Source organism: Pseudonaja textilis, chromosome 1 (assembly GCF_049901715.1).
Source record: "Pseudonaja textilis isolate UNSWEBS1 chromosome 1, rPseTex1.2, whole genome shotgun sequence".
In the NCBI taxonomy this organism is placed as follows: domain Eukaryota; kingdom Metazoa; phylum Chordata; class Lepidosauria; order Squamata; family Elapidae; genus Pseudonaja; species Pseudonaja textilis.
In genome coordinates, this window is record NC_141990.1 from 15854138 (window position 1) to 15881631 (window position 27494).

General features: G+C 40.1%; 1 protein-coding gene across 3 annotated transcripts in view; it reads right to left on the bottom strand.

The window, feature by feature from the left end:
• LAT2 (linker for activation of T cells family member 2) overlaps positions 1-27103 on the bottom strand; it is a 29531-nt gene extending 2428 nt beyond the window's left edge. For 2 of the 3 annotated variants that reach the window (XM_087926549.1, XM_087926539.1), the window contains exons 1-11: positions 26965-27103; positions 19782-19894; positions 18769-18811; positions 16506-16543; positions 15339-15393; positions 14368-14402; positions 11723-11761; positions 6774-6804; positions 4577-4635; positions 3484-3552; positions 744-804 (exon numbers count right to left, since the gene is read on the bottom strand). In XM_087926549.1, the coding sequence (XP_087782675.1) occupies positions 744-804; positions 3484-3552; positions 4577-4635; positions 6774-6804; positions 11723-11761; positions 14368-14402; positions 15339-15393; positions 16506-16543; positions 18769-18811; positions 19782-19869 (518 nt within the window). In that variant the 5' untranslated portion in view covers positions 19870-19894; positions 26965-27103. Of the gene's footprint in view, positions 1-743; positions 805-3483; positions 3553-4576; positions 4636-6773; positions 6805-11722; positions 11762-14367; positions 14403-15338; positions 15394-16505; positions 16544-18768; positions 18812-19781; positions 19895-25477; positions 25517-26964 lie in introns of all 3 variants that reach the window. The other variant, XM_087926542.1, reaches the window with a different exon arrangement.
• Between the last annotated feature and the right edge of the window lie 391 nt (positions 27104-27494).

Genomic DNA, 27494 nt, shown 5'->3' on the forward strand with positions numbered 1-27494 from the left:
GAATCAGAAATAAATGCCTTTTTTTTTTTTGCAAAAACGATGTAAATTGCATTCATGTGACCGCAGGATATACAAACAGGCTGATAGCCTGGTGTCCAAAATACAGTCACGTGACTGCAGGGGTAGGCAGCCATTTTTGAAACTTTGGAACCAGGTCATAAATACCTTTTGGGGGAGTCTGTTGTAACTTTGAACAGTTGCTGAGTGACCAGTCATAAGTCAAGGACTTATCTATACCCACTTATATCATGGAATCCCTTTAATTCCATTGCATGCTCTTATATTTCAATATCTTGACTGAGTTTAAAAAAAACCCTTTGATTTCTGATAAACTAATTTTCTATAGACAATACTCACCAGTGTCATCATTCAAATAGACTGTTTCTCAATCTTGAAACCTTTTCATATGTGTGGACTTCAACTCCCAGAATTCCCCAGCCAGCTATGCGTTGAAGTCCACACATCTAAAAATTACCACGGTTGAGAAACACCAATTAGAACTTGAAAAGAAAAGAGTTTCCTTTGTTTTAGATGGAAACTACATTTAAGATTCCTTAAATAGAATTTACCAGATTTTGAAACTGAGACTGTCTAAAAAACATTCTTTGGTATTAAATGAATTAGAATTATTTTTTTCTCTTATGGGAAGACATAACAACTAGGGATTCACATTGACAATGAATGACTGCACACATCCTGTATCATTCCCAGTGAAGGAGAGCACGGCTTGTCTGCATAATTACCTGCTATATTGTTCTGTATTGATGTAAATAGATTCTTCTTTACGATTAACACTGTTGCTTTCTGGAATGAGAAAATAATTATACATAGGTGGAGCAGAAAAAGAAGCTTGCTAGGGCTATATAGCAGTACTGAAACATCCAGGTTAAAAACTAGAAGGCAACTGACGGTCTATCACTTTGCCACCATTATTGGTTGTAGGCCAATACAATACTATGCACAATATTATAAATACCTCCAGGACTGCAGAAAAACAATTACGACAAGCCTGCCTTCAATTGAGGACCTGTATACTGCACGAGTCAGAAAGAGGGCTGTGAAAATATTTACAGACCCCTCACATCCTGGACATAAACTGCTTCAACTCCTTCCCTCAAAACGACGCTATAGAGCACTGCACACCAGAACGACTAGACACAAGGACAGTTTTTTCCCGAAAGCCATCACACTGCTAAACAAATAATTCCCTCAACACTGTCCAACTATTTACAAAGTCTGCACTACTATTACTATTAACCTTTTCATGACTCCTTATCACCCATCCTCTCCCACTTGTGACTATATGACTGTAACTTTGTCACTTGTATCCTTACGATTTATATTGACTGTTTCCTAGTATGATTTGATTGCTTATGACTAGTGTCGTATCTTATGATTCTTGACGAATGTATCTTTTCTTTTATGTACACTGAGCGCATTTGTACCAAGACAAATTCCTTGTGTGTCCAATCACACTTGGCCAATAAAGTATTCTATCATCTATCTATCTATCTATCTATCTATCTATCTATCTATCTATCTATCTATCTATCTATCTATCTAATTCTATTCTATTCTATTCTATTCTATTCTATTTTCTTCTATAAGATGTCAACTAATCCTAATAGCACCTCTTATGTAATAGTATTTAGTATTTATTTGATTTGTCAATCGCTTACAAGATACAGGTATAAGAATAAATATAGTTGTGAATACATGAGATAGATACTTATAAGAAAAATAAAAAAACACAATAGGACAGGGACGGTAGGCACGATTGGTGCACTTATGCACGCCCCCTACAGGCCTCTTAGGAAGTGGGTGAGGTCAATAGTAGACAGTCTAAGGTTAAAGTTTTTGGGGTTTGGGGAAGAAACCAGGTAGAGTATTCCAAACATTGGCCACTCTGTTGCTGAAGTCGTGTTTTCTGCAGTCAAGTTTGGTGCGGTTAACCTTGAGTTTGTATCTATTGTGTGCTCTTGTATTGTTATGATTAAAGCTGAGATATTCATTTGCAGGCAGGACATTGCAATGTATGATTTTATATACTACTGTATATTTAGATCGGACCGGAGGTGGCCTAGTTCTAGGTTTTCTAGATCTAGAGTTTCAAGTCTGGTGGCATAAGGTATTCTGCAATGAGTAGAGGAGCGGAGAACTCTTCTTGTGAAATATTTCTGGACTTTTTCAATTGTGTTAATATCAGATATGTAATGTGGATTCCAGACTGATGAGCTGTATTCAAGTATAGGTCTAGCAAATGTTTTGTATGCTCTAGTTAGTAGTGTGATATTACCAGAGAAGAAGCTACGTAGGATTAGATTAATAACTTTTAATGCCTTTTTGGCTATGTAGTTACAGTGGGCTCTAGCATTTAGATCATTTGAGATGTGTACTCCAAGGTCCTTGACAAAGTTTGGATCCTCAACAAGGTCTTGACCATATAGCTTATATTTTATTTTCTGATTTTTTTTGCCAATATGTAGGACAGAGCATTTATTTGTTGAGATTTGAAGTTGCCATTTGTTTGACCATTCTGATACATAGTCAAGGTCTTTTTGAAGGGTAGCAGTGTGGTGTTGAATAGCTTTACATCATCAGCAAAGAGAATGCAGTTGCTCTTAATATGATCACAGAGGTCATTTGTGTAGAGTATGAAAAGAGTTGGTCCTAAAACACTGCCTTGGGGACACCACTGTTGACAGGTACAGAATTTGATAAGACGCTCCCAATTTTGACCATTTGTTGTCTGTTTGACAGGAATGCTTCTATCCAGTTACATAGGTGTCCAGAGATACCATAAGATTTTAGTTTTAGGAGTAGTTTGTCGTGTACCACTGAATCAAAGGTTTACAGAAGTCTATGTAGATTGTGTCTATTGCTTTTCCCTGATCGAGTAGTGTAGTCCATATGTTTTTGCAGTGTAAGAGTTGCCGATTACAGGATAGTTTTTTCCTGAAACCAAATTGTTTATTGGAGAGTAGGTTGTTTGTCTCTAAGTGGAGGACAATGGATTGGTTAATAATTGATTCCATGACTTTACAGGTGACGCAGCATAAGAAGATTGGTCTTTAATTTTCAACTAGGCTGGGTAGTGCCGTCAATCTTAAATCTCCTTTCAGATCATATTGAATTCAGCTCCTGTTCTCCCATATTCCAGGCTTTCCTATATCATAGATCGCAGCCTTTCATTAGCCAAGATCTCTGACAGCATTTATTAGTTTCAATTGAAGTATGTGGTAATAGATTAGTTGTTCTTAACCCATGGTCTGCAGACTCCTGCGGGAGCATAATGTCATCACACGGGGTCCATGAAGGCTTAAAGAAATGTTAGAATTTAAATCTTGAGATTTGGGCATCTGTGGCCACAAAAGATATTTACAGGGGGTGGGAGGTTTGTGGTGAAAAAAAGGTTGAGAACCACTGTAATCCTTTTTCATTCATTGAGCAACCCTGCTTTTGAATTCTTGGGGCTGAGTTTACCTGAAATCTGTGCCTGCTTCCATATCTGAATTGCTAGGCTGTTCTCATAGATGTCTTCATCTCTCAAAACTAGAGGAAAAAAAATGTAAACAGCTGGTCATTATTTGTGAATTCTTAAATCTCACTTCATTATTGCTGTTCTTCCTGTTTTTGACATCCTCTCCATCCCTACAGGTGACTGGGACTTTAGCGGGTGAATATGTGGAACAGAGTGTCTTGGGCAAGGTGAAAAATGCTTAATATTGAATGTCTATGGAGATTCTCAATCATCCAGGTCCTCCTGGTTTTCCCAGAGGTGCTTTTTTCCAAAAGGCAACTGGGCTGTCTTGGTTTTTTCCTTTGAAATTGTTACACTTCTCATCCAAGAAGCTTCTTTAGTTCTTCTGAACTGAAGAAGCTTCTTGGAGAAGAAGCAAACTTTATAGAAAAAAGAAAGTCCAGTTGTTTTCTCTTTTAAAATAGCATCTTTTGGAATGTTTAGCTTTGAGGTTTGTTATCATTAGATACAGATCTTCCTTGGAAAGTGCTTTCTATAATAGAAACCAGAAGAAAAAACAGTCTCCCCATTTGGAGCAGGTTTTAAAGTATATGACTAGAATGTAAGGCTGTGCATTCACATGACATTAGAGCAGATATCCAAGTTTATAGTCATATTGGGCAACAGCAGTATACAACTGGGACAGATATCAATTTGACTTAATACAGGAAAAGAACATTATCCAAAGAACTTACATCTATTACTTTTGATTGTCCCAATCACATTTTGGTATCCATGGGAATAGAGCCGTGGTATTGCAGTGGTTAGAAAGCAATATCGCAGGCTAATTCTGCTGACTGCTAGCAGAAACAAATAGTCGTAAATTGAGGACTACCTGTACTTTTTTCCTAGGCCAGGTTTGGTTAACAAAAATAGAAAATAACTTGGTGTGATTGCTACACAAAAATTAGTAGTCCCAATAAAGGAGAATATTTGTAGCTCAGGGTTGAAATAAGGGATTCCTGCTACTCTCTGAGCTTATCCAAACTAAGTAACTATTTACCCAAAATAGTGAATTATAGGTTATGAGTTACTTAACCTGTCTTGTCCACTTACCATTTGATAGTCTTGTGATGTTCTGCCAATTGTAGTAATGATGTGAAGGGATGGGTTCACTAGAATAGAAAAGAGGTGAGAACAGAGAGATGGAAAGAAATGGAATATCAGTGGTTGATTTCTCATCCTGAATCAGAGCCAACCAAAGCAACGAACAAAATTAGAAATAATTTGCTCTTTCACACTTATGCACTATCCTTGTTCAAAGAGGCCCAGATCATATCAAAATTATTTTCCCAACAAGCCTACAAAATTATCTAAGATAAAATGTTGAACAAAAAAATCACTCAGTCTGAGCTATCAAGTCTGAGTGGGGATTCAAACTGGGAATTCCCCCATCTTCACCAGGTGTAAATAACTCTTATATTTCCATTCAAATGCAAGCATGCTCTAACCTGCAAAATAAAATAAAAAGTAAAGGCAAATTATAAATTACACCACCTGCCATCACCTGGATACATTGCAACTCAACCCTTCAACATGACCAGCCATCACTGCTGTTGGAAACACTGGAATTTACAGCTGCAACGTATTCAAAGAGTCACAGATGACAGAAGGCTGAGCTAAGGTAAGAAAACCAATCTAATTTGAAAGCTGAGAAGCCAGTTTTAAAAGAGCTTTGACAGGCAACCGAATAGCTACACAACAGGAGCCAAAGCAAGACTTCAGGATACAGGTGTTATTGCCGAGAAATTTTTTTCTACCTGTCCTCTCCAGATTGTGGCGCTCCATAGAATCATAAAGTTGGAAGGTGCCATCAAATTAATCAGAGCATCTATTTTTCCTTTTTGGGGGGGACTGTTAAGTTATGAATTTTTATTGGATGCAAATTCGTAAATGATTTATTACAGTGGTTGATTTGTATATCTTGACAAATGTGCATAACGAATAAATACAGTTTTGTACTTGAAGAGAAACAAGTGAGGAAAGACTGCTATGAATTGGAGAATCTATCGGGTCAGAAGGAACAGAGCAGGAGAACTACTACTCTAAAAGCTAATTCTGGAAGAATTAGGAGGGCAACGACATCTTCAGCCCTCCAGTTGCAGCTGGGTAAACCAGCCTTGTTATATATTTTTGAATCTTCAATAAGGGAAATCCTCAGCACTTCTAACGGAGCAGCAGAGACTTAGAAGTCTTCTGCAGGGAATGGAGGATTCAATCAATCTCTCAAACAGAGGTGGGCCAGGTAACACTTGAGAAACGGTAGGAGGCTTGAGAGCACAAAGCAGCTGTACATTGCGGTGCTCCATAGAACCATAAAATTGGAAGATGCCATCAAATTAACCCGAGCATCTCAGGCAGACAATTGCCTAACTTCTGCTTGAAAACATCCAGTGAAGAAGCACCCACTGCCTCTTTGCAGCGTTTGTTCTGCAATCAAAGTGCTCTCTTGGCTTGGTTTTACACAGCCTTCCCCCAACCTGGTGCCAAATTGAATTAATGCATTCTGGAAGCTGAAGCTGAAACACACACACACACACACACACACACACACAGAGGGGTGGGGGAGGGAGGGAGGGAAGGAGAGAGAGAGAGAGAGAGAAGGAAGGAGGATGTCTGGCTAGAAAAGGATGCTTTGTGGTTCTATGAGAGACTCAGAAAGCTTAGGAGATGATTAAATTTAGTGATTCTCTTTCCTAATATTTCTTACAAGAATTCTGAGCGAGGATTTTTTGAGGCTCTACAATGAGAGTAACCACTCTAACAATACAACAAAACAAAAAGGGGATAGGAAGAAAAAAAGACAATAGTGACCTTATTTAAAAATGATTATTTCAAGTTAAGTAGGAATACGATGCAGCTTGATGTAGCAGAGCCTTCCAGATACATTGGATTATGAAATTAGAATTTGCAACCAGTGTAGCCATTGAGATTTCTAGCAAAGGCTACTTACAGAAGGAAAAACTGGGTTTAGGGGATTTTTGTACAACTTCCCTGTGATTTTGACATTCTCTCACCATTAAATTGAACCTGACCTTAACTTCAAGTTTGTTAAAGACTCTTTTACAGTAATATATGGGCTTGTTAATTCTTTACATAAATGACTGTATGAAGATGGACCACTGTTTTTGGACCACTGCCTTTGTACCTATAATGGTACAGTGGTCACCAGTAAAAATAAATTTATCTTTATGCTTAAAATGGCGAAGATTCTAACTAAAGACACCAAAGATTATATTGATAGAAAACTTACACATAAGTAGGGTCGTCCTCTGTTTGAATCTCTGAAAAGACAGTGTGTGGATTAATACCCAGATCAGGTAGATAAGTTGCTTGTGGTGTACAAGCTAAATCTGAACATCCAAGTGGCTGAAAATGGATTACAGGTAGTCCTCAATTTACAACAGTTCATTTAGTGACCATTCAAACAGCACTGAAAAATGTGACTTATGATTGTTTTTCACAGTAACTACCTTTGCAGCCTCCCTATGATCATGTGATCAAAATTCAAATGCTTGGCAACTGGTTCATATTTATGACCATTGTTGTGTCCCAGGTTGTGTGATCACCTTTTGCAACCTTTTGACAAGCAAGGTTAATGGGTAAGCCAGATTGACTTAACAACCGGGATACTAACTTAGCAATTGCAGTGTTTCACTTAACAACTGAGGTAAGAAAGATGGGGCAAAACTCACTGAACAAATGTCTCACTTAACAACAGACATTTGGGGCTCAGTTGTGGTCAGTAAATCGAGGATTACCTGTAGAAGATCCCAATTTAAGCAAGCCAGAGAGACTTCAGTACCAGACATTTTTTAAAACAATCCATCAGCCAGTAAAATATAAAAACAGAAAGCTACACATTTAAAATCTTCTACAATAGTCCAAACCTCTGCCAGTGCAGAAATCAGTGGAAGAATATATCTGTAGCTCAAGACTGAACGATGGAGGTCTACTCTCTGAGCTTAGTTTACTTGCTTAGATAGTAAACTTGCTTAGAAAGTAAGTAAGATTGCTTATTGTACCCTATGACTATCATTAAGTGTCGTACCTTATGATTCTCAGCTCTTGACGAATATATCTTTTCTTTTATATATACTGAGAGTACTTACACCAAGACAAATTCCTTCTGTGTCCAATCACACTTGGCCAATAAAGTATTCTATTCTAAAGATATTTACTTATTGCAGATATTTCATTACCTGACTAAGTAACCTCATCAGTGCCAGGGAGTATGGGATTTGCTTCCTTATATTGGTAACTGTTCTGACCCAAACCCTTTCCCAATAAAACAAACACAAACCAAAGGGAACAGAAACCTTTTAATGATTCTTACGAATCCCCGATTAAAAGGCTGCTGCAAACTAGTTAACTTTGATAAGCACAACTCTCACCAAAACTGTGCGAGGCTGCCAAGAATGACAGGTAAGCTTACCTAGAAATATTTTACAACACAAAAGTCTTCAAATACTAACTAAGATACTCCAATGTCCATGAGGCTAGAGTTTCAAAACATCTTTGCTTCCTACAAAGAACGTCCAATTCACAGCTGGCTTTTATTTTCTTGAAGGCGGGGCCATTACCTTGCAGCCTTACTCCTGAGTCGCCTGTGCTGCTGCAGCTGCTCTTTCCTGTGAGCAATCCTGCATGCACGCGCACTTGGCACAGGCTCCTCGGGAACCTCCTCATCGCTGCTGCCCCCATAATCTCTGAAGGCAGCAGTCCACTCCCTAATGGTCCTGGTCCCTCATCTGAGTCCTCGCTCTCCTCAGCCATCCACACCTGCTGCTGGCTAACTACAACCGTAGTCTTCGACTTACAGCCATTTCTTTAGTGGCCGTTTGAAGTTACAACAGCACTGAAAAAAATTGTGTTATCACTGGTCCTCACATTTACAACTGTTGTAGCCACCCCATGGTCACATGATCAAAATTTGGCTGCTTGGCAACCAACATGCACTTACAAACAGTTGCAGAGTCCCTGTGTCATGTGATCATTACTTGTGACCTTCCCAGCTGGCTTCCAACACGCAAAGTAGATGGGGGAGTCAGATTCACTTAATGACCTCATGATTGATTAGGACTCACCAGACAAATAATTAAGCAGAAAACAATACAATGAGCTACGGTGGCACAGTGGTTAGAGTGCAGTACTGCAGGCTACTTCTGCTGATTGCCAGCCGCCTGAAATTTGGCAGTTCAAATCTCACCAGGCTCAAGGTTGACCCAGCCTTCCATCTTTCCGAGGTGGGTAAAATGAGGAGCCAGATTGTTGGGGGCAATATGCTGACTCCATAAACTGCTTAGGGCTGTAAAGCACTGTGAAGCTGTATATAAGTCTAAGCGCTATTGCTAAGTGTTAATAATCAAGGAACTATCAAGGAGAAAACCATGCCACCACCAATACTGGCAAGGTAAGCAGTTTTAAATATATAAAATAAAATTGTTTATAAATAATGGTGTGGGAGCAAACCCCACACCATTCACACTGATGATGTTACCCAATCAGGTAATGAAATGTCTGTAAGCAAACAACCACGCTCAGAGAGCCCCAAGGGTTCCTCAGTTCAGCAATCAATTACAACAGCACCTTCAACCTCTGTTTAAACATCTCCAATGGTCAAAGAGAGTCCATTACCTCATATTGCAGGTTGTTGCATGGCTCTTGTTTTGCTAGGATATTTCCCTGGTACCCAAAATAAATCTATTTTGTAATTGAAACCTATTATTTCCTGAACGAATTGCTTTGTCTTCAGAAGTGGGCTTCCAAAATTTTAGCAAAGGGTTCTCTGCCCGGTTGTTGGGTGGGCGTGGCCATAGTGGGCATGGCCTAGTCGGCTTCCTGCACCATGACTCGGGGCGGGGTTCCCTCCCCAGGCTCCAGAGGTTTTCCTCAAGCCTCTGGGAGGGCAAAAACAACCTCCCTGGGCTCCGGAGGCTCTCTGGAAGCCAGAAACAGGCCCATTTCCGGCTCTCCTGAACTTCCATGAGGCCTGTTTTTCACCCTCCCCGAGTCTCTGCACACGCCCTGCACTTACCTGCATCCAAAACAGGCTACATGGGGACTCCTGGCGGGGCGGGATGTGCAGGGCCAGCCAGGATTGGGATTTGGGCAGGGGTGGGATTCTACCAGTTTGCACCTATTCGCTAGAACCGGTTGTTAACATTCTAAGCAGTTCAGAGAACCGGTTGTTAGAAGAAACTACTGGCCTAATCCTGTAAGGAAGGCAGGAAGGAAACATTCTGGTGTTGCTTACAGAAACTGCCTCTCCATTGACCCTTATTACATTCTTGGCAGGACTAGATTTCCTGCCTCAGGAATGTCTCTGGAGTTTTTTTCCCTCCTTTGCTGGTACTTTGCTCCTGTGGAGTGACCATTCAAAGTTACAATGGCACTGAAAAAAGTGACTTACGACCCTTCTTCACACTTACGACTCTTGCAGCATCCCCACAGTCACGAGAGGCCAGGCAAGGAGATGCGTGCCTCAATGTGAGTGATGTTGAGTTGGCCACACCCAGCCAATAACATGACCACCAAACCATGCCCACCACCTAAGCCACGCCCACAGAACCAGTTGTTAAAAAATTTGAATCCCACCCCTGGATTTGGGGGTTCTCCGAACTGCACAGAATGTTAGCTAGGGGCCCCTGCTAACCCTCAGCGTGTCTTCTACATGACAGCCCTTCAGATACTTGATAAGTAATGCCATGTCTCCCTACAGATTTCTCCTTCCACTAAAAATATCTAACCACTCCAAACTTTCCTCATAAGGTTTTTCCTTTCAGAATTAACAACAATATGTATTATTACGGCAGAGAATCTATGATATATTGCAATAATATCTTGTATTGTTTATATTCTGGCACTGCAGTGAGTTCATTGGTGAACCAATGACTGCTGAGAAGGATAAAAGACAAGATAGATTTTATTTTATTTTCTGACTTAGTTTGTAATTTTAATTTTTATAGGGTTTTTTTTAAAAAAAATATTGCTTTGTTACAAAAAAAGAGTTTTGATTTCCGATACTTTATCATCTACGCTGCTTTGTTCCAGACAGGCTCCAGTTTGTCATTGTCCTTCCTAAAAAAAATTTTTTATTTTTATTTTATTTTTTTATTTTATTTGGTTTGTCAATTGCTTACAAGATAATAGGTATAAGTAAAAATATAGTTATGAATACATGGATACATATAAGAAAAGTTTTTAAAAAATAAAAAGAAACAATAGGACAGGGATGGTAGACATGTTGGTGCACTTATGCACGCCCCCTACAGACCTCTTAGGAAAGGGGTGAGGTCAATAATAGACAGTCTAAGGTTAAAGTTTTGGGGGTTTGGGGAAGAAACCGCAGAGTCAGGTAGAGTATTCCAGACATTGACCACCCTGTTGCTGAAGTCGTATTTCCTACAATGAAGTTTGGTGCAGTTAACCTTGAGTTTGTATCTATTGTGTGCTCTTGTGTTGTTATGGTTGAAGCTGACGTATTCATTGACAGGTAGGACATTGCAATGTATGATTTTATATACTATACTTATATTGGACTGAAGGCAGCATAGTTCTAGATTTTCTAGGTCTAGAATTTCAAGTCTGGTGCCATAAGGTATTCTGCAATGAGTAGAGGAGTGGAGAACTCTTCTTGTGAAATATTTCTCGACTTTCTCAACTATGTTAATATCAGATAAGTAATGTGAGTTCCAGACTGATGAGCCATATTTGAGTATTGGTCTAGCAAATGTTTTGTATGCTCTAGTTAGTAGTGTAATATTACCAGAGAAAAAGCTACGTAAGATTAGGTTATCAACTCTTAATGCCTTTTTGGCTATGTAGTTACAGTGGGCTCTAGCACTTAGGTCATTAGAGATGAGTACTCCAAGATCCTTGACAGAGTTTGGATCATCAAGAAGGTCTTGACTATGCAGTACCTAGAGACGGATGTAATATTCTAGATACAAAACAAAGAGTAATGATGCTTTTCTGGTAAGGAAGAATTGCTAGAATTCACCTAGAAGGCTTTGGGAGAAATATACGATGTTGGACATAAGTGAAACTTTGCCTTCATGATGTGCCCAAGTTAAACAATCAAAGTAGAAATATACTGAAGCAAATGCTCAGCTATGCTGGGCTCCCATGTCAAAGATATTTCTATACTTAAGTGATTACTCAGTCATTCTTGATTTGTTTGCCCAGAAGTTGGACTCTTACCTGTTTTTACATTTTGAAATCTGGACTTGTTGCAGGTTTCTGAAAAATGAAAAGTAGAGACCATTAATTATCTGTGATTGGGGGTAAGTTTTTGATGGCATCATGAAAAATATAACGGAGGCTGAATCCAAAATTTCTTTGCTAGAGTGATAAACTGCTCCTGTAAACCTACAGCAGAAGTTTCTACCCTTTACTGCTTAATCTTTGAAATATTGCTGTTCAGCTCCAATAACCAAGAAAACCATACAGCAATAGCAATAGTACTTAGACTTATATACTGCTTCATAGTGCTTTATAGCCCTCTCTAAGCAGTTTACAGAGTGAGCCTATTGCCGCCATCAATCTGGCTTCTCATTTTACCCACCTCAGAAGGTTGGAAGCTTAAGTCAACCTTGAACTGGTGAGAATCAAACTGCCAAATTGCTGGCAGGCAGCAGGCAGCAGAATTAGCCTGCAGTACTACATTCTAACCACTGCACCGTCATGGCTCATAGATTTACTTCTAAGCAGTTTCCTCACCTATATAGAGAGAAATCTTGCCGAACTAAAACAATTACTTGCATCATTAAAAATATACTGTGAGAATTTCTAGGGAGGAGCAGTTTTCACTTCTTTCTCCCTATCAAACTATCTAAACTTCTCTGTCTCTTGGTCCTCTGGAATGTAGCCCCTCTCTCCTGGAAATCCAGACTACCTTCCACCACATTTGCAAAGGCCATTTTCCTAGGAAGTTACTTCTGATACTAATTCCTTCTTTGATAATAAATATAGAGGCAGTGGAAGATCTGCTTTATATGTGAATAATATAAAAGTTCCTTCTCTCCCTAAATACAGTAAAGATGGGATCCCAAATCTGGGATCTACAAACTGCAGTTGGCACTGCTTGATGCTATTTTTCCTATTTGATTTTCAATATTTTTATGCATACAAATGGGTTTGTATGTGGGCGTATGTGTGTATTATTTATACTATACTGCAATCAATTAGACACTTGGCAGCTGTATATATGTAAAAATATATGATTAGGGGAACCTGGCATGTTGCAAAAAATGGTTTGCCTCAGAATTCACACAACTAAAATAAAAACCAGGTAGAACTTCAATTTCACCATCCCAGCCACGAACTTTATTTATTTTTTAACCATACCCTGACACCTTTGATGTTTATTCATGAAAATGCTTCCAGGTCATAAATATGAAGAAGAAAGTGGCTGATTTTTTAAAAACAAGTGCTTTGTTGGAATGCCCAGAGGAAAAAGAGAAAGGAAAGTTAGAAAAAAATGACAGTACAGAGGTAAGGTAGGGAGAAATGAATGATAATATAAGCAGTGAGACTTAGATAGCTCCAAAGTCCATGGTTCAACTATAAGCATTTTGGGGAAAAAATCACAAGGACATCAGGTGCATCAGGTGGCACAATGGTTAGGGTGCAGTACTGCAGGCTACCTCTGCTGACTGCCGGATGACTGCAATTTGGCAGTTCAAGTCTCACCAGCTCAAGGTTGACTGGTGGGTAAAATGAGGACCCAGATTGTTGGGGGCAATAGGCTGACTCTGTAAACCACTTAAGAAAGGGCTGTAAAGCTCCAGGAAGTGGTATATAAATCTAAGTGCTATTGCTAAAGTCCAAAAGTTGAGTCAGGTCTGCATTCTTTATATACTCTGTACGAAAAATATCTATTTTACAAAAGATAAAATTGGAACTGCTGCATCCATGGATATCATAAATGGAAGAAGCAGTAGGAGCAAGCACCATGCCATCATCACACACAGTGCAAATTACACAATTGGCATCATTTGCATAATATCATGATAGCAATAGCACTTAGACTTATATACTGCTTTACAGTGCTTGTGATGACCCGTAGTTTCTCAAAATAACCCCAAACCCAAAACATACATTAAAGTCCAGTAATGCCTTCAACTTAACTTCACTGTTTTATTAGGCACAGTTTAAAGTAAATATTATTAAATAATATTATTCACAAAAGTAAATAATGAGGCAAAAAGAAAACCAAAACAAACCATATTGATGAGAGTTCCGAAGCAAACCAAGATAATTAATCATACATTCCAGGAAGATAACTGAGGAGAGTCCATTGGAAGAACGCCAGCAAAGATAAACCTCTTTCAAAGAAAACACTAAACTTTGACTCCAGCAATTCTGATTGTGCACTTAGAAACTTATATTCATAGCTCCCAACTGCAACCCACGAGGAGGATCATGGTAATCTCCTCCTGAGTAGACCTCGCTTTTTACTGATCCTCTCCTCCCTGAGTGACCTAGGATGGATAGGGGGTGGGCCTGGATCCTCCTCTGATTGCTCAGCCGGGCTCTGCCCTTCCCCAGCCTCCTCCACCACCTCTGGAGCCACACTCCCACTCCCTGTTGGCTGTTCCTCCACTAGGGGCATGACAATGCTTTATAGTCCCCTCTTAGTGGTTTACAGAGTCAGCATCTTGCCCACAACAATTGGGGTCCTCATTTTACCCACCTTGGAAAGATGGAAGGCTGAGTCAACCCTGAGCTGGTCAGGATCGGATTGAACTGCTGGCAGTGAGCAGTGAATTAGCTTGCAGTACTGCATTCTCACCACTTTGCCACCACAGCTCCTTTAATCAAGAAATGGTCAGAACTATACATACCAAAGTCATTAAAGCTGGGGAGTTTTCTGCTTTTGCTAAAAAGGAAGATAGATTTAGAAATGAAACCATGACTGTTGCTCAACAGAAGTTTTTAAAAAAGCAGTAGGCAAGATCTGCCAAACTTTATCTAGAGACTTATCAGGAGGTAAAGAACCAACCCCCTATTTGTGGGTTGAAGTGGTAGAATGGCACTTATAGAAGATTCTGAATGAAGCAGTCGTTCACCTCTTTTAATCTGGGTTCAAATCAGGGTATAAGAAGGAAAATACATTGATCACTCTTATGGATGACCCAGTCAAGAGAAGGAACACATTCTCTCTAGTTCTATTGGATCACATTTGCATCCAGTATCTATGTGAGGGTTGGATTTTCAGTCTTTGGCTGCTCACACATCAAAAAAGGAAAATGTAGTCTAGCTGCTAGAAATACTCTATCTCTGCTTTAGCATTTTATTTCTATCTCTGTCTAACACAGTGCAAAAAAGAAGCAAAAAGAATCACATATTTGACTGATACTCTTTGGAAATCCAAGGTCCAGCTAGGAACCTATCAATTATCCAAATAACATCTTAAGATACAACATAGGCCCAGCAAGGGTTATTATTTTTTCCCCGCAAATTTACATTTGTTATAGCCACAATATCATTATTGTAAAAATTCACATGTTTTTCTCCTTAGAGCAGCTATATTTATAGCAATGACTTTGTAAAATCTTTTCTATATTCTATTTTTATTTCAATATTTTATTATTTTTCCCAATTCAGTTTTATTGATTCTGCTCTCACTGATAATTATTATTATTTGCTAACTGCTCTGGATGTTTAACCAAGAAGTAGGACCCTCACCTCCCAAAATAATCAAACCCCTTCTCCTCAAATTTGGACCCTACAATTATATTCGATGAACTGCAGAATATTTGACTTCTATAAATTTGAGAGCACCAAAATATTCCGTGGCCATTGCCCAAGTTACCTTTGTTCTGATGTATGGAATGTCTCTTTCATCTGTGACTGTTTTGACATGGAACCTGAGAAAAGAAATATTTTTGTGAATATTTTAGTCCAGGAAGTAGATTTTAAATTCCAACTGTTCAGCTTCTGCTATAAGAGAAATGAGGCAAATTATAATCCAAAAAGATTGGTTCACTTCAGTACAGTATTGGTCTGGGTACATGCTTGATGCAGAACCAAGTCATATCTGTTACACAGGGGTGTCAAAGTTGATTTCATTGAAGCTGCATCAGGGTTGTGGTTTAACCTTGGGGGTGGGGGCATGGCCAGGGTGGATGTGGCCAACTCGACATCACTTGTGTCGGGGGCACCTGTGGTAGCCAAGGGCTAAGGCAGGACTTCCCTCAGACCCTCCCTCCCTCTCATTATAATCTTCCTTCCTTCCTTCCTTCCTTCCTTCCTTCCTTCCTTCCTTCCTTCCTTCCTTCTTCCATCCCATCTTTTCTTCTTTTTTCCTTCCTTGCTCTCTTCTCATCTTTCCTTCTTTTTCTTTGCCCTTCCTCTTTCCTCTTCTCATTTCCTGTCCCTTCTTGCATGCTCAAATGCAAAAGGGAAAACATTTCTCCTTTTGTTTTGTTTTTAGTTTGTTTTGCTAGCCCTCTACCAGCGAAAATGGAGCTGGCAGGGGGCTGCAGGGAGCTGTCATGGCCAAAAACAGGGTCCATTTTGCTGGCAAAGGCACCACAGGCCAGTCCTTCCCTGTTTCCAGAGTGGCCCACGGGCTAGTTATAAGCACCCTATGGGCCCCCGGGCCTTGAGTTTGACACCCCTATTGTGACAGATACAAACCTTCCTCCCTTCCACCAAGATCCCGTCTGCATACTATGTGTCTTTCTCAGTCTCTGGCTTGATCCAATAGATCCCTAATACAGAGAGGGATCAAAGATTCATGGAATTCCAGCTGGTTCTTTCTGCTTGTAACTGGTTCCTCAGATCAGGCCTTCACGGTTATTTCCAGGCTTGACTTCCACTGATGGCTGGGCTGTGCATTACTTTCTAGCCACAACTCCATTTTCTACTTGACCACAAAGCTTCTTCCGCTATTTGCAAAATAAAACTGCGGCTGAGAGCATACTTACTCGCCTCCTCTAAGATGGGGTGGAGGAGAGAAAAGATCATAGACACTTACTTAAATAGGAACGTTCACAATCCTGTTGGTTTTCACACCTGGAAAAAAAAAATCAGGGAAAATATTTTGAATGTCTTGGAATCAAAAAAAGTAAGAAAGTCTTAATAAAAAAGGAATTTAGCAATACTATTTTTGTGAGGTTGCCTATAAAGAGAACCTGGGAGGATAACATCCCATTGAATCCTACGTCATGAGGATCTTATCGTTCCTAGCAATGAATTGAGCATTTACTGTCTCTTACAAGTAGTCCTTGTTTAGCAACTGCCTCTTTTAGTGTTTTCTGTTCAGACTTCCAGGGTTTCTCATGTCCCCCAAAGTCCAGAGTAAGTTTATTATTTAACAGCTAAGACAAACTGAAGAGGGATTAACTTACAATGCAGCAGAAATGCCAAGGAAGATTCTTTTTGTTCAAAATATGCCATGGGAATGATGAGCGCTAGTAAATTGTAAGATAAAAAGAGTTGTGGTTTTCAGCTGCACACAGGGGCTGTTGATGTTTACCATTTCCATTTTCCAGTGGAGAAGTCCCAGGTTAGATCTTTGGATCTTTGGATCAGTGTCTATGGAGATTCTCAGTTATCCAGGTCATGGTTGTCTCAAAGGTGCTTTTTCAAATGGCAGCTGGACTTTATTTTTCCTTGATGACATTTTGCTTCACAGAACTGAAGAAGCTTCTTGGATGAGAAAGGAAATATCTTCAAGAAAAAACAAGTAAAGTCCAGTTTCCTGTTGAAAAAGCACCTTTGGAACTCTTCGGATTGGGTTACCAACCAAGCTTGGTCAAATGCAAAAGAATTTAAAAGTTCTAACAGGAAAACAGATGGGACAATTGATGCTAAATTTGAGGGAAGGCAGACTATAAAGTCTACTGTGACATAAGCAGGATAACTCGGTGCATTTGGGTCTGACCACTCCTCTTTGCAACACCCTCTTTTCCCTTTCCCTACTCACTTGGAGTATTTGAAATTAGATTGAGGTGCTACAAGTTGCTCACCTCCAGTTCAGAGATAGTAGCCTTAAATCAGATAAGGTTTTTTTTAAATTTCTATAGATCAGATACTCATATTGTGGCTCTCCATGTTTTTAGAACCTTTCTAATCTTCTAACTGTAGCTGTAAAATTTGACCTCCTGCACTTGGGCCATATACCATCAGCAAAAGATATAGAATAATGGAGTTCTTAGTGTTTGCTGAATTTGTTTGCTTGAAGACATCTCAGTACCTAACTAGGTAACATCATCAGTGTAAGTGAGTGGTGGGTTTCTTTATATCCAGTAGTTTATCCTGCCATTTAGGTGAGAGTATGGTTTCCTCCTTGATGGTTCATTCATCATCTTGTTTTCTGCCTGTTTCTCTGGTATTAATCCCTGCTTAGCGAAGAGAGATGTTCTAATCTTTTTGCTTCCTTCCTGGTTTTTTGGTTGTCTCTTTTGAATGGTGTGTAAATGTGTTTTTTTTTCTTTCTGTGTGGCCACTGATAGCTGATTTGTCCGAATGGCAAACCTCCAGGAGTTTTCCAGTACAGCTAGTCCTCAACTTACTGTACAATCAGAATTTATGTTGCTAAGCAAGACAGTTGTTAAATTAGTTTTATCCCATTTTATAACCATTCTTGCCACAGTTGTTAAGTGAATCACTGTTAAATTAGCAACATAGTTGTTAAGTGGGTCTGGATTTCCCATTGACTTGGCTTGTCAGAAGGTGATCGCATGATCCCTGGACGCTGCAACTCTCATAAATACATGCCATTTGCCAAGCATCCAAACTTTGATCACGTGACCATGGGATAATGCAGCAGTCATAAGTGTAAAAACAGTCATAAGCTACTTTTTTCAATACCGTTGTAACTTGACTAAGTGAATGGATATAAGTTGAGGATGTGTACTTTTGTATCTGGCTACGTCTAAGATGCCAATAGTTTCCCAATAGAACTTCTGGTTGAGTCTCTCCATATGTTGTGAGATGGAGTTATGATCATGTCTTCTGATGGCTGGTTGGTGTTCATGGGCTGTTTTTTTTATTGTTTGCACTGTTGTTGTTTTATTGGTCTCTTATTGATGAATGTATCTTTTCTTTTATGTACACTGAGAGCATTTGCACCAAGACAAATTCCTTGTGTGTCCAACCACACTTGGCCAATAAAGAATTCTATTCTATTCTATATTAAAGTGTTGAGTACCCCCAAAGCTCTAACTGCTTTGTGATTCATCTCATTCCATTGGGACTGCAATCCAGGAAGGACACAGAAAAAGATTCCTACTTACTGAGTTCTCTGGTTGTCCACATTTGCCTTCTCCTGTTTACTCCCTGAAGATGGAGAAAAAGAAAAATCAGGAGAGAGTTTTAAGAGTTAAATGTAATTATAAGGGGAAAAAAGCAGCAATAACCACTAAAAAAAAGTAATAGGGGGATATGAAAAAGGAAGAGTAATTCAATTCAAGTATATTTACACAGTTGGGAGCTGGAGAAGATTATCATACCATTTTATAGATGGGTGAAACGTTGCTTGAACATCCGTGCTTTTGTAACACGGCTTTGTGAACATATGCACAGAAATTTGAATTCTTACCCACTGCTTTGTCTTCATATGAGATTACTGTGATCTCTACTATGTATAAGAGATTGGTTGCAATTTATTATTATTATTATTCCCTATGAACAAATATTTGGGCAGCGCGGTGGCTCAGCAGTTAAAGACAATGGGCTTGTCAGCTGGAAAGCCAGCAGTCCATGTTTGAGACCTGAGCTCCATGTGATAGGGTGAGCTCCCATTCTCACCCTCAGCTCCTGCCAATCTAGCAGTTTGAAAGCATGCAAATACAAATAGATAAATAGGTAACACTATGGCGGGAAGGTAACAGTGCTCCATAACGTCATGTTGGCCACATGATTGTAGAAATGTCTTTGGACAGCACTGGCTCAATGGCCTTGAAACTGAGATGAGCAGCGCCCCCTATAGTTGGCAATGACTAGCGGAGTAAAATTCGCAGGGACTCCTTTACTTTTATGAACAAATACATGGCATTTGAGCTATCGAATCAGAGGTGGTATTCAGCAGGTTCTGACCAGTTCTGGAGAACCGGTAGCGGAAATTTTTGAGTAGTTCAGAGAACCAGCAAATACCACCTCTGACTGGAGATTTTACAGTATCCTTCCCCTGCCATGCCCACCAAGCCACGCCCACAGAACCAGTAGTAAAAAAAATTTGAATCCCACCACTGCATCGAATTATGTTTTATCTGGGTTTCAGATCTCAGCTAATCAAAGAAGACCTTACCAATCTGTTGGCATTTCATGCACATGCTGATAAGGGCCCCCAGAATCATCAAGGAGAAGGCACCCCAAATCAGCTCCACTTGACCCATAGCTTGGTGTTACTGTAGTTCCAGCCTTAAAAAGACAAAAGTAACATAGATGAGACAAGGAAGGTAAGGAACACAATCTTTAATCACTTTGTAGTACAGGAGCCTTAATTTAAAAATAGGGGAAGAATCAGCAGATATGGTGAGGGAGTAACTCTACCTCTTTCCTTATATGTTTATTGCTAGATTTATATCTTGTCTTTCCTCTGGAGCTCAACAGGTTATACATAGAATATCCTTCCCCCAGGTTCCTTCCAGATGCAATTCAAAGTGCTAGTTGTCACCTTTAATGCCATGCATAGATTTGGGGATGGGGCATTGGCAAGATGGAAAGCAATCAGATCAAGAGAGTGATCTGATCATAACAAAGGACTGAAGATAATGTTCTTCTACAGAACATGTTGCAACTGCTCCCACCAAAACCAGATCTAAGGTTTCATCTTAGTATGTATCAAGTCTTGGATGACTTGGATCAAGTCTATGATTGTCACGGTGTCCACGAACTTCTCAGATGCACCAGACTCTGTTTTCTGGGGCAGACTGAAGTCACAAAGAATTATAAGTGTTGGTGATTCCACTCTCAACCCTGCCACAAAATCAAGTAGAGGTGTCACTGCACAATGGGAGGCTGGTACAGTAGCAACAAACCCAACTGCTGTCTAAAGTCCAACTTCAGCTAAGAAGACTTAGCATCTGGCTACCTGTAATATAGGACCTCTGAAACAGAGGTGGTATTCAGCAGGTTCTGACCAGTTCTGAAGAATTGGTAGCGGAAATTTGGAGTAGTTCGGAGAACCGGCAAATACCACCTCAGATTGGCCCCGCCCCCATCTATTCTCTGCCTCCCGAGTCCCAGCTGATCAGCTGGGTCTTCTTTTGTTGCCCTGCACAGGAGAACAGAGCTAGAAAGCAGGTTAGTGGGGTGGGGAGGGAATGGGATTTTGCAATAACCTTCTCCCAGGAGTGGGGAAGGAATGGAGATTTTACAGTGTTCTTCCTCTCCCATGGCCACCAACCCAAGCCCACCAACCCACGCCATTCCTACCAAGCCATGCCCACAGAAACAGTAGTAAAAATGTTTGAATCCCACCACTGCTCTGAAAGCTGTTAAGGCTTTCCATTCGAATCTTTTGGCCACAATAAATGGAGCATATGCTATCCCCACCCCCCATTCCCTGATGATATCAATCTGAAACTCAGATAGACTAACCTAAAGAGGGAAACCCTTTTCTCTGACCCCCTCAGGTTTTATTCATGAAGGATGAAGGAGAAGTTGTAGCTCTGGTTGCTGTAGATCAGGGGTGTCGAACTCATGTCGTCACGGCGGTGTCATGTGACGTATTGGGACTTTTTTCCCCTTCGCTAAATTGGGCGGGCGCAGGCCCATCCCGTGACGCATCCAGCCTGCTGGCTGCGAGTTTGACATCCCTGCTGTAGATAAAGGAGATTATGTTTTTTTTTCTCCAAACTTTGCCTTTGACCAGATGTTGGGTAGGAGGTTTCTTTATAAAATTGGTCCAGAGGTCAAATTGGAGCCCAGCAACAGCTGTACTTGAGTTTCTAGATCTTATAAATAGCCTGGTGCTGAACCTCTAGTGTTAGAAGATTTCAATGGCTATGTCCTTGGTATGGAATCCGGGTAGGTTCATGATTTTATGGCCTCCATGGACTTGTTTCAGGCAGTATTGTACCCTTGCTATAAAGGCACACAGATCTGGCTTTTATCTGAGAGAAGACGGTAGGTGATGTGAAGATGGACATTGTGTTCACTCCTTTATCATGGTCAGATCACTTGCTGGTCAGCATATTTGACATCTGCAGGAATGGGAATCATTAGGATATTCTCCCCAGCATAATTGTTCCTTTGAGTTTTTGGGTGATTGGGCAGGCACTGTCACCATTCATCTTATCGGAGGCCACAAGGACATTGAATGAGGTGATTCTCAAATGCTTGACCTCTGGCTGCCTGGTTTATGAAGAAACTCCATTCTATGAAGAGTGACAGAAGAGTCTTTTTGATCAATAATGGTAGAAACTGAAAAAAGGATGTGACTGAACTCAACTATACGTCCATGTTTAAGAAGCTATGGTGGTAAAAAAGAGGGAAGTGGGATTACTTCTCCATTTGTATTACTTTCCCAAGTTCATTTGAGAGAAGTTTAAAATCTCTGCTTTTCTATTGTAAACCATTTGGAATATTTTTGATTGGGCAATGTATGCATTAGTGCAAGAACTAAATAAATATTATTCTATATTGTGCTTAAATGTTATATTGGTTTTGTGAAGCTAAAGGATGTATGTTATGAGATACTGTAGTTATGTAATGATAGTAAATATTAAAACTAATTGGGATAATGGAAGTACAAATTATGCTTCAGTGCCAAATTAAAGCTATTATGGACATTGTGGGAAATTAAAATAGCCAAATTAACTGGACAATTAGAGAGGGAAAATCCAATAGCTCTGGAAGGCTGGGGAAAGAAGCAATCAAGTTAGTCTGTTGCGAAGGGTCATGCAAATCTTTGATAAATGCTGATTTGAATCAGTTTTCCAAAGTGAACAGGTGAACTGGATTGAATACATTCAGATTGATGACAGTCCCAATCGTTTAGAAAACCCATCTTCCCACTTATCCCAGTCTAATTATTTAATTTGGTACAGAATGAGCCTCTAAAACAGGATTTTTAAATTTGTTTATCAATTCTCAAGTTTTCTACCTAGGAGCCCATCAAATATTTGGGGTGAATTCCCAGGATTCTTAATAAGTCTACACATTAAGAAGGTGCCCAGGTTGATTTAGTTTGATATTATTGACACTGACTGACAACACTTTCAGAGGTTTTAAGCAGGAGGTTTTCAGCCCTATTTAGATATGGAAACTTCTGCAGTCAACATTCATGCTTTACAAATGATCCATAGCTTCTGCCCAGCATCTCAAGGGAAACAAAGGGAGTCGGAAACAAAGAATCATACCCCGTGAAGAAGAAAATCTAGGGACTTTGGTCTGGAAATTGTGCAACTCATGATCAGGGTGGGCAACTAGAAACCCTCCCCATTGCAAATAAAGACAACCAGCCCAATCATTGTGGTTTTTTGGAGGCGGGCAACTGCAGACATTTGTCCAGGCAGTTGCCAGGAGTCAACAATGATTCAAAGGAAACCTGTCCCCCAAATTCCCACAGCCCATCCAAAGTAAAGTTCAGTATTTAAATTATGATCAGATTGATCAATTTTTCTCTTGCAAGATCATTTTAAAAAGCAGTTAAATATAGGCTTAAAAATTATTCAAAGGTTTGGGGATTTTCTCACAGACCTCTCTTTAGTGGATTATGGATTATAGAGCCGTGGTGGTGCAGTGGTTAGAATGCAGTATTGCAGGCTAATTTTATTGACTGCCAGCAGTTCGGCAGTTCGAGTCTCACCAGCTCAAGGTTGACTCAGCCTTCCATCCTTCTGAGGTGGGTAAAATGAAGACGCAGATTGTTGGGGGACAATAGGCTGATTCTGTAAACTACTTAGAGAGGGCCGAAAGCACTGTGAAACAGTATATAAGTCTAAGTCCTACGTGCTATTTCAAAGGAGAAAAAAGGAATGGAGAAAACAACTATTCCAGCACGGAATAAAGTGAGAAGATGCTGTTGATTAACTAAGCCATTGATTGTTGGTGTATTCAATTATTTGCATGTAAAAGATCGAGGTGTAGCATCAAGCTAGAAACTGGGAATTCATGATTTCTAGTTCTGTCCTAGGCACAAAGCCATTGTCAACTCATAAAACATTCCTGTGTCTGTTTTAGTAGTTGCCATAAAAGGGGGGCGGGGAGAAAATCTGGAAGAGCGGTTGAAAGAGAATGTACATTCCAACTCTTATCTTTAAAAGATTGTAACTAAAATACCAGAGCTTTTGCCCACGAATATATTTAATTGGAGAATGTGAATGATGACATCCAGTCTGCGAATGTGCTCAATTGGAGAATCTGATTTATGACACCATCCGGGGGGAGGGGGGAAACAGGGTCACAGGTGACTGTAAATTACATATGCCAGAGTTGGCTTCACTCAGGGCAGTGCCAGTATGTCGCTTCTAATAAATCCTTTGAAGTTTTTTGAAGTTTGGCTCAATAATCATAATTAGAGTGATTGCTGGAATCCTGATAACCATCTGGATGACTTTGGACCAGTGACATCTCTTGGCCCTTGGAAGAAGGAAGCAAGGACAAGGGACAAGGGAGCTTTCTCTGCCATTAACTCTGCCCTAATACATGTTGTCCCAGAGGTAGGATTCAAATAATTTAACAACCGGTTCTCCCAGGGTCGGGTGGCTGTTGTGGGACGCGTGGCCCATCCTCGTCCTCCAGCTCCACTGCACATGTGGGATGAGTCTCCTGCGATGGCCAACCTGACCCTGGGTGAACCAGTTGTTAAATTACCCCCTGCCCCAGCTATCAAAATGGATTCTGGGCACTGCACTGCAATGGAGAAACGGGAAACAGAGCGGCCGGTACAAGGGAAGGAGGAGCAGGGAGAAGAAAGCAGCTTTTTCCTCCCCTCATGTTGGCTGCTCTGTTTGCCTGTTTCTCCATTGCAGCACAACGCAATGACCAGGATCCACTTTGATAGCAGGGGGTGAGTAATTTAACAACCGGTTCTCCCAAACCGGTGCAATCCGGCTGAATCCCACCACTGTGTTGCCTTTAGAATTGAGGCTGGTCCCCACTCTTCTGGCCTCCCAGAAGAGCATGAAGACCTGGCTTCACACAGGATCCATGAATGATATGCAACCTTGGAGATGATTGGTAGGTTGAGGGCACTCCCTCTGCCTTTTTAACTCTGTTTTTTAACTGTATCTTTTAAATATAGATTTATGGCTTTTATCTGTATATTGCCCAGAGTCAGATAGTGAGATGGGCACTGTATAAATCGAAAATCCTGTCAAGTCCTTCTCCAGCAATCTTCAGGAGTCAATACTGACTCAAAGATGCATGCAAAAATTTATGCAGTGACTGCCACGGAGACCATGTATCAATTCTGTTTTACTGCTCTAGTGTTTTGTTTCACAAATTATTAGAAAAAGCAGGTGATAATTGTTATTCCTTCAGAACCAAAATTGTAATCCAATTTCTGTTCTAGATCTCCAAAATAATAATTTTAGGCCTTAATGTGAATGGTGGAGATGCCTAGGAAAGGGAGACGTTTTTGACATCCTGCCAGCAAGTGGTTTTTAGCTGAAGCGCAAGAGATCCTATCTGTGTCTCCCATTAACAATGAACAAGTTTTGACAGACCAGAACTTTTTATATTAAATTCACGTACTTTATTGGAAAAATTAATATAAAGCCTGGTGTGGATGGGTGTCTACAACCATATGTGTTTGTATATATATACCAAAATATTACATCTCTAATTTAATATTTTCCAATAAATGCAGCCACTACCAGCTATCAAGAGTTGTTTATTGTGATGGGTATGAAAACAAGAATAAAGTAAAAAGGCTGACAAATAGCAGCACGACTAATTTTCACTGCTAATGGAGCTATGGTTTTAAAATTGTTTTATTTTTGGTGATTGAGAGCTAGAAAGAAGCTCTATCATAGCCATAAGTGGAGCACATACCAATTATTTGATGGCAGGCCAGAAGTCCAAGTAGACCATCTATGTAAAATTTAAAACAAGAGATCAGTAAGATGTCCCATCACCCATTTTTGGCAATTTCTTACTTTGCAGAACTACAATTCAGGTACAGAAAGATCCCTGACATGTTGATCTACTCCTGAAAAAAACAGATTTCTTCAAAAAAGAATTGCAGGGTCCTCTTCTTGGACGGAGGGTTGGACTAGATGATCTACAAAGTCCCTTCCAACTTTGTTAATCTGATTGTCAATTCTCCTACAGCCACCAATCCTACCAGCTTCTCATTAAAAATATTTTTTTTTAAAGTGTGATGCCTTTTTGGCAGAGTTAGCATGTGCCGACTGCAAAACTAACAAGGCAGTCAGGGGAAACAGAAGGCAAGTTACTCAAAAATTGAAAAAGAGGATATAATATTAAGGAGGAAAAAATTCGCTCCCAATGTGACCGATCAGTTGTTCCTAATGGAAATACTGTTATATATAGCAGTGTTACAAAACTTCATAGAATATAGCACCTTGCAGTTGGAGAGTTTGCGGATTAAAACAAAATGAGCAAATAAAGATTTTACCCACACTAATTTGCATCACTGTGCACTGTTATGGACTATTCGTTGATAAAGAAGTTTGGTCTTCAAAGGAGCAACCAAGACAGACTGTAGAGTTGCAACCATTCAGGTAAATAACTTGTGACAAATTGCACAAGCATAAAATACCACAAATGCATGTATGCATTTCACAGGTCCATCTTAATAGGGCACTATAGCAGAGGGTTACAACTCAGAGATCTTGCTTCAGCTCAAGCCCAGTTGCCTACTTCTTTGTTGCATATTGTAAGAAAGCTGCGTTAGTCTGACAGCCAAGAATCAGGAACGTGGGTAGCTTTTCAGATTAACAAGTTACTAAAAGGCATTAAGGTCTTGTGAGCCACTGCTCTCTTCATCAGATGCCTAAAAAGTGTTAATCTGAACAGCTGTTATCAGATCCTTTTAGTACTCACGGAGGTTCTCTTCCCTTGCTTGACTTGTTGACTTAAAGATATTTTTAATGCGAGAAATGGAAAGAGAGCCTACTGAGAAGCAAGGAATGGCCTCTACCATTTAAAAATGAAAATACAAATAAGCAGATTGTAGCCTATCACTTTCTTAAGAAATTTGCCCATCTGCTTAGAAAAAGTAAGAACAGCCGGATTACATTTAATTAAGCCAAATGAAAACATGTAAGTTTAATAAGAGTTCCACATTGTTACATAAATCTATACCAAGCGTCATGACATTTTCTGGGATTTTGTTTGTTTGTTATGTCTGTAATTTGAGGGATCCCTTTTGTTCCCTGTTCAATTTTTACAAAAAAAAAGGAGTGATCTAGAGAGAAATTGAACTGAGTTACAGTCTATTCTGCCAGAAAGAAGTGGGCTAGCATAAAATCCAGAAGGCAAAAAATGGAGAATCAACAGAAGCTGGAATATCATACCTTGTAAAGTTTAGAGGTTTTCTAAGACGCAGAAGTTACCAATCCTTTACTCTCTGGCCATTTCTTACTCAGCGGTCTCACATTCACAGCTGCATGTGGCTACTTGCTCTCTGCAACAGCGAGCTGGCCTCTAGCTTCCTGTTACCTGTGACTCACTCAACCCAACGTCTGTGGTTCCGGTTTGGATGAGGATTTTCTCACAAGGCAGAGGGTAAGAAAAAAGGAACATGACCTTGTCCTGACCAATTCTCACAGAGATTGGGTAGCTAAGCCCAAGTGATTGGGCAAGAATCAAGTTGGTGTGTTAATAAATGTAATGTGCAACTATTGTGGGTCATTAAGCTTCTAAAGCAGGGGTGCCAAAACTCAAGGCCCATGGGCCAATGCGGGCAACAAGGTGCTTAGATATGGCCTGCGGGGCTGTCCAAGAAAGAGCAGATTGGCTCACGGTGCCTCTGCCAGCAAAAACAGAGCTCACAAGGGCTGCATGCGGTTCCTCGAGCTCCGTTTTGGCTGGCAGAGGATTGTAG